The 12,843-nt window shown below is 37.1% G+C and overlaps 1 protein-coding gene across 20 annotated transcripts in view; it reads left to right on the plus strand.

Moving 5' to 3' along the window:
• Window positions 1-12,843, plus strand: part of KMT2C (lysine methyltransferase 2C) — a 310,436-nt gene that overhangs the window by 211,160 nt on the left and 86,433 nt on the right. For all 20 annotated transcript variants that reach the window (XM_074378876.1, XM_074378875.1, XM_074378881.1 and 17 more), the window contains 5 exons: window positions 4,892-5,073; window positions 5,325-5,489; window positions 6,822-6,931; window positions 7,414-7,479; window positions 8,414-8,626. In XM_074378876.1, coding sequence (XP_074234977.1) covers window positions 4,892-5,073; window positions 5,325-5,489; window positions 6,822-6,931; window positions 7,414-7,479; window positions 8,414-8,626 — 736 coding nt within the window. The remainder of the gene's footprint in view (window positions 1-4,891; window positions 5,074-5,324; window positions 5,490-6,821; window positions 6,932-7,413; window positions 7,480-8,413; window positions 8,627-12,843) is intronic.

Below are 12,843 nucleotides of genomic sequence, written 5' to 3' on the forward strand. Positions count from 1 at the left end.
TTTACACTACTGTTTCTTTTATAGGGTAATACAGGTTTTTGTGAATTTAGGACTAAAAGCGAAAAATTGTGATTAACACTATCCAAAATAGAAGACTAGTACAGTTAATTTATGTAGTCTTTTAAAATTAGTTGCTCATGGGAATTTGACTGAAAAAGACACATTATATAAAGCCAATTAAAAAATAGAATTATGCCGGGCGCGGTGGCTCACGCCTGTAATCCCAGCACTTTGGGAGGCTAAGGCGGGTGGATCCCGAGGTCAAGAGATCGAGACCATCCTGGTCAACATGGTGAAACCCCATCTCTACTAAAAATACGAAAAATTAGTGGGGCATGGTGGTATGTGCCTGTAATCCCAGCTTCTCAAGAGGCTGAGGCAGGAGAATTGCCTGAACCCAGGAGGCGGAGGTTGCGGTGAGCCGAGATCGTGCCTTGCACTCCAGCCTGGGTAACAAGAGTGAAACTCTGTCTCAAAAAAAAAAAAGAATTATATACGTACAGAGCGTATTTCTTTTCTTCTTTCTACTTACATTCTGTATAAAAGTTGCTGTTACCATTAGATTTTGTTTTTAGAATACTTAATGTTTATGACCTAAGGAAATTGAATAAGATCCCTCTCAAGATAGTAATGTATTTATTTTAACGCATCCAACAATTATTGAATTCCCATTTTAAGATGAGTTAACTATAACTTATATAAGTTAAGATCGGGCAATTAGTGCACTACGAAACACCTAGTTACTGGTAGAGCTAGAATTTCAGTTCATGTTTTTTAAAATTATGTGTGGTTCCTTTTATATGATGACACTATTTTGGACAGTATAGAATACTGCAACTTCATTGATTGAGAAATACAGCAGTATTTAGAAATATACTAGGGATTTCCCGGGCATCAGGGAGGTTAAAAACAAAAAAAGAATAGAAATATACTAGGGATATGTGAATTGGCCCAGCTTGAATTTTTGTTGTGGCAGACAATTATTTGCGGATACGTTTGATACCTTTGAAGCTTCCTTTTAAGCTTGCTCGGGCAAGCCTTCACTCTTAAGGTGGGTGTTTTCAAACTTTATGGTTGTAGAACCTGAACACTCTTTAAAATTACTGAGGACCTTATAGTTTTTGTTTATGAGGATTGGAACTATGGACTATTCACCATTTTAGAAATTAAAACCAGGAACATTCTGTCACATGACTAGAGAAGCACAACTTGTGCAGTGTCAATGTAATGATGTTATGATACCACATGTAGCCTCCGTAAACAACACTGTGTAATTGTGAATGAATTAAAATAAAAAAAGCAGTTAAATCCTGGTATTATTTAAACTTGTTGTGACCTTACAGGCCCAATTGGTTTCCCTCAACCACACTTTGGTAGCTGCGATCCTAGCATTAGTTTAACCCAATACTTAAGACTTGGCCTTTCTGGGATCTCTATTGAATTCTGCTCCCTGTTCACCATTGTGTTAAAGTAGAGACTGGGTTTCGCCATATTGGCCAGGCAGGTCTGTAACTCCTGACCTCATAATCTGCCTGTCTCGACCTCCCAGAGTGCTGGGATTACAGGCGTGAGCCACCACGGTCAACCCACCATTGTCTTTATACTCCAACTGGTTTGGTTTCACTTGTCTTTGAGCCTTGTACAAGGTCTGGTAATTGTGCTGTTTACAAATTCCCAGTAGATATACCTTCCCCTGATTGTGGATCTTTGACCTTATAGAAGTGCAGCTTGTTGGTGTTCTGCCAAAGACTTCAGGGGTATCCTTTGAAGATTTCTGGAGCTGTTAGTCTTTATTGCTTCTTCATTTTGACTAATGTGTCTTGTAAATTCCAACTGCCTCATCCTCCCTAAACTCAGCGAGGCCATTGATTGTACTCTGCTGAGATTCTCCCTCCTTGGGCAGCGTTCTGGAAAATGTTTCTAGGCAGAATATCATAGGACTCCCTGAGTGTTTCCTTCATCTCAGAGACCACTGTCCTGTACTGTGTGTTTCCCAGTATCTAAAAACAGTTGTTGCATACATTTTGTTCAATTTTCCAGTATCTTAGGGGACAGTAGGCTGGTCCCACCTACCCCATTATAGCTGAAGCATGTATCTGTATTAGATTATAAAATATATCTTTAACAACTTTGGATGTGGTACCATGGATGGAATCCTGGATGATATCTTATTTGAAAAAACTTCTAAAACTAAGGCTAAACTGGTTCAACAGGAGAAAAAAATGAATTGATAGTTAGAACCGCAATACCTAGGTTAAAAGGAAATTTCAAAGAGGAAGAAATTGTTCAAGTGTTGAAGTACTAGAAATCAATAAACGCAAACACTAACGTTTCCATTAGATTTGGGTATAAGAAGGTCTTAACAAGCCTGACTTAAGCAGTTTGAGTGCATGTGGGCATAGAGACCATAATGTAGTATGTTGAAGAGTGAATATAAACTGAGAAACTTGAGAGTTTGGTTGTAAAAGGGACCACAAGTATCTGTGAATAAAACTTAATAGGAATGAAGATAAATATTTTAAAAATTCTGCCACTAAATACCTCTGATCTGTCTGCCACTTTTTCTTCAGGTCATTTCTTTTAAGCCAGAGTGAAGCAGACTGGCCCATAGACTAAATCTGGCCCCTTTCCTATGTTTGCAAATAAACTTTTATTTAAATATGGCCATTTTTTTTGTTGTTTACATATGTGGTTTTTGCATTACACTGGCAGAATTGTAACGTTGCAGCAGATCCTATGGCCCTCAGAACTTTCTATTTACTCTCTGGCTCTGTATTGGAAATGTTTGCTGACTACTGCTCTAAGCCACCCTCATCTTACCCTTAGGCCATTTCTTCATTTGGGCAAATAACATATTAACTTGGTAGATAAGATAAATTTTTAAAAATCAAAAGCTAATCAAAATAATAAATATATGTGTTTACAAATCAAATGACATTAAAAGCTTTGTAAGGGGCCGGGTGTAGTGCCTCACACCTATAATCCCAGTGCTTTGGGAGGCCGAGGCAGGTGGATCACTTCAGGGCAGTAGTTTGAGCCAGCCTGGCCAACACAAAGAAACTTTTTCTCTACTAAAAATACAAAACTTACCCAGGTGTGGTGGCTCATGCCTATAGTCCTAGCTACTTGGGAGGCTGAGGCAGGAAAGTTACATGAACATGGGAGGCAGAGGTTGCAGTGTGCCGAGATTACGCCACTGCACTCTGGCCTGGGCAACAGAGCAAGACTCTGTCTCAAAAAAAAAGAAAAAAAAAAAAAAAAGATTTATAATGAACAACCAACCCTTGTCTTACTCTACCTCCACATCTGAGGCAATCACTTTTAATTTTTTCATGTCTTTTTCTTGTAGTTAATGCTTATAGCTCTAGATTACAAGCTGGTCTACTGCTTTGTCAATGCTAGATTTTGTTGACTTCCTGCTATGAAGGAAGTCTGACTTAGGTCTAAATTAATTCTGACTTAGGTCTTAAAAAATATACCTCCTTCCTTCTCCCGATATAGTTGTATTACTACATTTAGTTCAGTTAATAAGGTATTGGTTATGACTCAGTAAATGTTTACTGCAGATCTAAATGGTGTACTATGAGTTTCTTTGGTTTTTCATGGAGTTTTTAATAACAAGAAGAAAGTAATAGTGTCTCTCCATTTGTTCTTTGTTTTGTTTTTGCCTGCTATAGAACTATCATATAAGATTATTTTGTGTAGTACCATTTTTTTCCTGGGAAAAGTCCTACCTTCCTCCTAGATGTTCCCTTTTCTTGTTCTAATATGTGCCAGTAGCTTCTAGGTTTGTTGCCCAATTCTCATCCTTAAACTTCCCTGGCCTGATGTCCTTTGTTGGATCTGATTTCTAGATCCCAAGTCTTCCTTTTCTTTATAATATATCCTCATTCTGTTCCACGTATCTCTGACTAACTTTACTAGAAGGAGAATGTGGGAGCTGAATTTTGAGTCTTCCTGTGTCTACAAGGTATTCTGTCTTCACACTCAGTTGCTTGTGTAGCTAGGTTGAGAATTGTACTTTGAAAAGTATTTTCTTGTAGAATTGGAAACTTACACTCTTCCAGCATCTAGAGTTGGGAAGTTTGGTGCCATTCTCATAGGTGTTCTTTTGAATTTAACTCTTTTATTTTCTTCTCTGGTAGTTTTTAGGCTTTCACATAACGTCATGATCTGAATTTTTACTCTGTACCTCATTACTTGCTGTTTCATTATAATGTGGGCACTTGGTTGGTTCTGTCTGTAGCCCCTAGTCTTTTGAGATCTTTAAGAAGTTCCACATTCTTAAGATTTCATGGTTTGGCTTCCTTGAGTAGTTTCTTAGGAGTTTGGAGATTCCCAAATTTTCTACTAGCTTACAACCTTGAGACAGAGGAGAATAAACAGAGGAGTGAATGTGAACTTCAGAATCCCTAGCTTCATAGTCTAAATAGAAATCCTCTAAGTTCATAAATATCCCTAAGAACTCATATTTTACATTAATTTTTTTTTTGGATATTTTTTCTGTTGATGTTAAGCATGGAAATGTAGATGGAGATTTTGTTGATGTATTTTCAAGTTACATATCAATAATAGGGAAGCTTACTTGAATTCTTTAAAATCTGGTCACTATATAAATAAAGTGGGCATTAAATGGACAGCAAAAGGTAATTATGTGGACTTCAGAAGGCATTAAAATACATGCCACTTTCTATTATTCTGCTCACTAGGCTCCTAAAATTGTGTATAAACATGCCCAACCCGGTATCGGGCCTCTGTAGGTGCTCAATAAATGTTAGTTGCTTGCCTCTTTCCTGCTTCTAGGTACATAAGCACCACAATAATTTATATAGTGTATTTGATTATGTTAGGTTAATGCATAAATCACATGGATTGGTTGTTTCTTTTACAGATCACTAAAGTGGTTCTTAGCAAAGGTTGGAGGTGTCTTGAGTGCACTGTGTGTGAGGCCTGTGGGAAGGCAACTGACCCAGGAAGACTCCTGCTGTGTGATGACTGTGACATAAGTTATCACACCTACTGCCTAGACCCTCCATTGCAGACAGTTCCCAAAGGAGGCTGGAAGTGCAAATGGTACTCTAGGATTTGTTTCCCTTGTTAGTCTTTCAAGTTCAGAACTTTCTCATATCACTTTAGTTTTTAAAAATTAGCCACATCTGTTTACTTGAATAATACACATTTGCTATGATAGCACTAATCAGAAAAATTTTCACATACACATTAAATCATTTCTGGCATTCTGTTCGTATGTAGCTTCCTGAGTTACAGTAACTGAAAACTGAGAAAATAAAATTGAGACTTTTTTGGGGGGATTTGGATTTCAGGTGTGTTTGGTGCAGACACTGTGGAGCAACATCTGCAGGTCTAAGATGTGAATGGCAGAACAATTACACACAGTGCGCTCCTTGTGCAAGCTTATCTTCCTGCCCAGTCTGCTATCGAAACTATAGAGAAGAAGATCTTATTCTGCAATGTAGACAGTGTGATAGGTATTGTGCTGTTTTTTCATCTTTTTAAAACTTTTCTCTTTGAAATGTAGCAAAAAGAAAATGGAAAATAGCTTTTCCTTGATCATAAGATTTACGTACAAAACTTTTTGCCTTGTAGATTTTTAGTCACCTAGAAACTTAGAGAAGTGATTTCATGTTTTGAATTCTCAGCTCCATACTAAAGATTTTTAATTTGGTGCTTTTTGAGGGTGTAGGAATCCCTCGAAATTAGATGGAGAATTATTGCCTTTACCTATGTCGTTTCTTATGGAAGGTTTCTGAATCTTTTAATAGATTTGAAAGAATAACACATTCTGTTTTCCTTAAACTACTTTTTCTTAAAGCTCTAGATACTAGATATCTAGATGTTAGATACCACCTACTGCCCTCCCTAAGTAATTGCTTTTATTTTATTCTATTTTTGAGATGGAGTTTCACTGTTGTTGCCCAGGCTGAAATGTAGTGGCACGATCTTGGCTCACTGCAACCTCTGCCTCCCGAGTTCAAGCGATTCTCCAGCCTCAGCCTCCTGAGTAGCTGGGATTACAGGCGCGTGCCACCATGCCCAGCTAATTTTTAGTAGAGACTGGTTTTCTCCATGTTGGTCAGGCTGGTCTTGAACTCCTGACTTCAGGTGATCCGCCTGCCTCGGCCTCCCAAAGTATTGGGATTACAGGCGTGAGCCATTGCGCCTGGTGCCCTCCGTAAGTAATTGTGTGTGAAACTTCAAAATCAAGAATGTTTCCTTGCCGTCATTGGCAGAGTACAGTCATATTGTTGGACTCTGTTAGAAGTTAAGCAGTGAACATATATTATTATTAATAGTATTATTTCATCAGTAGTACAGTAGTCTTGGGACTCTGCCTACAAACTCTTTGTTCCAAGGCAAGACAGCTTTTTAGCTTTATTTCCCAATTACAATTCAGCATTGCTTTACATGAGATATGTCTACTTCAAATCAGATGCATTGCATGTAGCACATACATGCTAGCACCGCCATTTGCAGTTTTCTGAATACCTTTCTGTTTGCCCTCACTAGATTCCTTGCTGTCTTTGAAATATTTAATATATGAAATAATGAACTTTCTTATGTACTGTGCTTTGCTTCTTCTCTAATAGTTACCATTCCTTTTTATTTTTTCCTTCCTTCTTAGCTCTATGTAAGGTTTTCTGTTAATAGGGATAGTTAGAAGAAAAGGGAAAGGTAGGAGGAGCATGTGGGACTTAGGGTTTTAAAGTTTGAAGACTGTCAGTTAGTGTTAACGTTTTAAAAGGTAGCAGTTCTCAGTATATTCCATTTTCTTAAAAAATGTACGAATATGGTCTTTTTAGATGGATGCATGCAGTTTGTCAAAACTTAAATACTGAGGAAGAAGTGGAAAATGTAGCAGACATTGGTTTTGATTGTAGCATGTGCAGACCCTATATGCCTGCGTCTAATGGTAAGAGAATAATTTAAACTCTGAGTCTGCACTCTTGTACAACTCACTTGCACCTTATTGTCCGTAACCAATGAATTAACTTAGCTCTACTCTGTTTTGTCATTGTAAAACTTACTTCAAGTAATTTACAAAAAATATTTTTTGTTATACATGACTTCTTATGACAACTTTTAAGAAAACAATTTACATGAAACTATAAAATATACTTCAGATGTAAACTATAATTTTGCTTCCAAGGAACACGATCTTATAGTTATTAGCAATATGTCAAAATCCAGTTTGTTGATTCTTAGCCAGTTTTCCCTTCCTTACATATTTCCTTCACCACTTCTTGTTTGTTGTTGCTTTAAAAACCACTTTTAACTTTAGTGTTCAAGTATTTATTTTAATAAAGTGAGTATAGAAACAAATTTTAATCATATATAAGTATTTAAATATACCTTTTCTGAAAAAAATTACCTGGATTTTTTTTTTCGTTTCAGTGCCTTCCTCAGACTGCTGTGAATCTTCTCTTGTAGCACAAATTGTCACAAAAGTAAAAGAGCTAGGTAAAATTTGAAATGCTTTACTTAATTTAATTAAATTTACTTTGCTTAATTTTTATGTAAGTGGCCTACCACATGTGAAACCTGTTTCAATCGTATGGGTGTTCTATCCAAGTTCCCTAACAGTGGTAATCTTTTCCATAATTATATATAAAATGTCCTCCAGCGTTTTTGGGGCAATATTCCTATAGATTTCAGCAAGTTGGCAACAAAAATAACAGCTCTTAGAATAATTGTTAATGCCATACTTGCTTGGATTTCACATATTACTGTGCTTAATTGTCAACAGAAAATAAGGCCTAGTTAGCAAACAGATTTCTTTTAGAATTAATTCAGTCTCTTAATTTTTAAAATAATAAATCATTCTAGAATGGTGATTAATATGATACTCCTAATCATTCTTTTGAATACTTGTATTTAATAGCATCTGATGCATAAACATTGGGATAGTACAGGAATTGTTCTAAGGACCAACAGTTATGTACATTTAAAATTAAATCTGCAGGATTTGTACTTATTTATTCTCTCTCCCTATTATGTCAATACTCTGGTTTTTCCACATGAGCTTCTGGAGTATTCTCTCTTGTATGTAAATTGATCCCTATCTTTTGATCTTTTCTAGGAGAAGGCCCATAGTGGATTAGCTGAGCATTGCATTTAGTTGCGGTGCTCTCTTTCTTTTTTTATTGGGACATGAAAATAGAAATGCCAGGAAGACCATTTTTAAAAAACATGCAGCCTTTTTGCCTATAATCCAAGGAAGTTGTTTGACCCATTGTCATTGGGTATCATGAAGTAATTATTCTTGCATTTCATAGATATGTAATTACTTTCTAGAACTACAGTCACATTCCCTGACATGGGTATTTTGGAACAGTAATCAGTCAAATTTAAAATGAAAGTTTAAATTTGTATTCTTGGGATTTTGTAATTTTAGACCCACCCAAGACTTATACCCAGGATGGTGTGTGTTTGACTGAATCAGGGATGACTCAGTTACAGAGCCTCACAGTTACAGTTCCAAGAAGAAAACGGTCAAAACCAAAATTGAAATTGAAGATTATAAATCAGAATAGCGTGGCCGTCCTTCAGACCCCTCCAGACATCCAATCAGAGCATTCAAGGGATGGTGAAATGGATGATAGTCGAGGTAATACTAATTTATTTTCCATGAAATATGTGTGCAAGAATTAAAGCATATAAAGTAACTTTTGAAATATGTATATGATTTACAAAAGGGTAAATCATACTGAGTTAGATAACCCCTGATGTGACCCTTGCTATTTCCAAATGAGTGATCCTCTTAGACCTTCCCTTTTCAGGTTCTCTTCCTTTTAAAACAGACCTACCTTACCAAAATCTCAGGGAGCACCATATCTTTGAAGATCACAGGTGGGGAAATATAGAGGGCTTGTCTTTAGTTTGCTAGATAACAACATAAACCTTCTCAGACACTGTGAGCTTGGGTAATACCATGTTTAAGTTAAGGTAGAACTTGATGCATACATTCTAGAAATGGAAAAACTGTCATTTAATATTACTTCAGGTACAAATTTATATTCAGTGTGCATCATAATCTATTGGTTTATAAACAATTTCTTCATCAATGTAAATAGATTTTTCTAACTGAATTCTTTTTTTTGGGTTAGGGATTGGGGAGACAGGGTCTCACTTTGTTGCCCAGGTTGGAGTGCAGTGGCACGATCTTGGCTCACTACAACCTCTACCTCCTGTGCTCAAATGATCCTCCTACCTCAGCCTCCTAAGTAGCTGGGACCACAGGTTCGGGCTACCATGCCCAGCTATTTTTATAATTTTTTGTAGAGATGGGGTTTCACTGTGTTGCCCAGACTGGTCTTGAACTACTAGGCTCAAGGAATCTACTGTCCTCAGCCTGCTGAATTCTTGAGGTAGCAAAATATTTTAGTAGTAATTTAAAATTCAATATGAGTTAAAGAGGATTACTATAGGTTTGCTCATTTTGGGGGTGGTTGTTTTCAACTGATTTATAAATGAAGTGTTACTTATTTTAGTTCCATTATATTTTAATTTAAGTTTTATTTTGTTTTTTAAAGGGATAGTGTCTTGTTACTTTTCCCGGGCTGGTTTCCAGTTCCTGGGCTCAAGTGATCCTCCTGCCTCAGCCTCTCAAGTAGCTGGTACTACAGGCATGTGCCACCACAGCTGATGTTGAGACAATAGAATTTATTGAATAACTACTGTATGTCAGATGTTGGAAATTATATCAGTGTATAAAGCAGGTAGAATTCTCTGCATATAGAGTTTTTATTTAATGTTAGGTAACAAAACTCTGAAGAAAAAAACCCATAAATCAGTTAATTATAATATGTTTGGCAAGTCCCATGGTAAAAATAAGAGGAATTGTCTGGCCGGGCATGGTGGCTCACGCCTATAATCTCAGCACTTTGGGAGGCTGAGGTAGGTAGATCACTTGAGGTCAGGAGTTAGGAGATCAGCCTGGCCATCATGGTGAAACCCTGTCTCTGCTAAAAATACAAAAATTAGCCAGGCGTGGTGGCTGGTGCCTGTAATCCCAGCTACTTGGGAGGCTGAGGCAGGAGAATTGCTTGAAACTGGGAGGCAGAGGTTGCAGTGAGCCAAGATTGCACCACTGCACTCCAGCCTGGGTGACAGAGCAACACTCCGTTTCCAGAAACAAGGAAGTATAGACCAGTGTTTAGGATATGAACAGAAAGCAGTGTTTGAGCACAGACTTTAAAGAGGTGAGTGAGTGAGCCACTTGCTTACCTGGGAGAAGAGCATCCCAAACAGTGAGGAAGCCAGTGCAAATGCTCTGGGTGAGAATGTGCTGAGTATGTTTGAAAAGTGTTGTGGAGAACAGCAGAGTGAGCAGAGGGGCCAGTCAGAAGGTGAGAATATTAGAAATGTGAGGACAAGAAGGGCGGCTCAGCATATCACCCAGAACCATAAGGTGATGTGTCAGTTGCTCAGAACTGTAAGGTGATGTGTCAGTAATTTGTGCTTTATAGCAGTGGAATGGGAGGCCACTGAATGTTTCTGAAAAAAAGAGTACCATGATCTTATTTATGTTTTAAGAGGAACACTCTCCTATGATATAAATAGATAATTGGGTGCAAGAGTTACGGCAGGTAGATCAGTTAGGAACAGTGGTCCAAGTGAGAGATAATTGTGGCTTTGAAAAGGTATGTCTTTTGTATGTTCTTGATAATTTTTGTTTTGTGGTAGTGTGCTTTGGGTCTATGTTCCTAGGAGAAAAGCTTTCTTATGCTTGTTTATAACTGATTTTCGGATACCATTGAACAGAGAATTTGATTTGAGGGCTTGGAGTTTGTGAAGAAATAGTCCATACACTTAGGAGGAATTGATCAGATCAGCATTATTCAGAGTATACTGACAAATTTCCATTTCTGAGGATGTTAAAAAATGTCTGACAAAGGTTTCCATAGTCCCTTAAATTGGGCAAGTGTTCCATTTCACAAAATATGAAAGGTTTGTTGATAATAGTACACATTGTTTCCCAAATTACGAGATTACAATACCTTTTAAAAATAGCACAAAAGACACTGAAGGGTTTCCTTGTGACTACCGTTTGTAAAATAACACTGAGAAATGGGTGATAGGTTTCAGTTTCATATTCTCTCATTGACTCATATCAGGGTAAAAGAAAATCAGTTGAAAAATTACCCTTGGTTTTTAAAAAATTAAAAACCATCTCAATTTACTGAATTTGTCCTTATTTTTACTGAGTATGAAAAATGATGATTGTTTAGTGTGTTAGATGTTGAAAATGCTGAGACAATTTTAGAATTTATGTAGTTGAATATACAGTATTTTCCTGAATTTGTCCTGTTTTTTTCTTTCTCTCTCTTTTTTCTTTTTTTTTTTTTCTTTTTGAGACAGAGTGTCTCTTTTTGAGACAGCATGATCTCGGCTCACTTCACCTCCACCTCCAGGTTGTAGTGATTCTCATGCCTCAGCCTCCTGAGTAGCTGGAATTATAGGCGTGTGCCAGCACACCCAACTAATTTTTGTATTTTTAGTAGAGATGGAGTTTTACCATGTTGGCAAGGCTGGTCTTGAACTCCTTACCTCAGGTGATCTGCCCATCTTGGTCTCCCAAAGTGCTGGGATTGCAGGCATGAGCCACTGCACCCAGCTCCTTATTTTTATTGAATATGAAGAAAGGTGACTGTTTAGTGTGTTGGATGTTCAAAATGCTAAGACAATTTTAGAATTTAAAGAGTAGAATATACAGTATTTTCGTGACTACTCAGTGCCTTGTGTTCATTTATATGCCAGGATCTCAAATCCTTTGTGGAAGGAAAGGTACATTCCTAGGGATAAAATAAATCCATATTACTTGGACAACATTTTTGCTTTCTGCTGTTTGCTAAATAAAAATCCTTTTTCCAAATTTAGTATTGCTCCACGTTGCCATATTAAAAGTGTTTTAGATTACTATATTATGCTGAAACTACACACACACACACACACACACACACACACTCCCCTAAAATAAGTTTTATGGTATTTAATATGCCTGTACAGGAGAAAAAAATAGAAAAAGTGTACAGTCATCATAAGTTCTTACTTCCTCATGCTGAGATTTCTAATAAGGCTGCCCTTTTCTGGGTGCTTTGTATTAAACCTAAAATTTTTGTGATTTAGACAGTTTAACATGTTTTGATAATGTCTCGGTACTCTTCGGAAGGCATTATGAAGTAGTGGGCAATGTTGAATCCTATTCTGGATGTTTTTATGCAAATTTTTTAACTTCTCTAATGCTTAGTGTTCTTATTTATAAAGTAGGTGAACCAGGGTGAGCCTGTAGAATAGTTGTGCTGATGAGGTGCAAGGATGCATGCAAGGTACCCAGCACTGGCTCTTCCTACAGATGGCGTGCTCAGTAACCGTGAGCTATTAGAATGAATATAAGTGCTTAACCAGTGCCTCAGCCGTTGTGTTCTGTGTCCGACAGAACTCACCAGACGTCCACACTTGTCTTTACGTGTGAATTTAGTTCCTTTTGAGTTACTAAGAAATTGTGCCTGTGTTTTGAGTAATTGAACTTTTTTAGGATGGGGGATGTCTGCCAGTTATTCTCCGAACTTAATGTTTCCATGTCTTTTTCTTCATTTTGGAAGTTATGGAAAAATTATAATGAAAGAATATATAAATGTTTTCCTCTATATTATAGTGTATCTGTCAGTTTCCCTTATTAAAAAGTACAGTACTTAAGGGAGAGACATGATGAATTAAAATTGAAGGTTGAAAAGTAGTATCAACTGTAAGTGATCCTGAGCTGTGCAGTTTTCAACTTGAGGTTGTCAGAATGTAATATTACATGTTATATTACACACATCT

Source organism: Saimiri boliviensis, chromosome 10, assembly GCF_048565385.1.
Source record: "Saimiri boliviensis isolate mSaiBol1 chromosome 10, mSaiBol1.pri, whole genome shotgun sequence".
NCBI classification, from domain to species: domain Eukaryota; kingdom Metazoa; phylum Chordata; class Mammalia; order Primates; family Cebidae; genus Saimiri; species Saimiri boliviensis.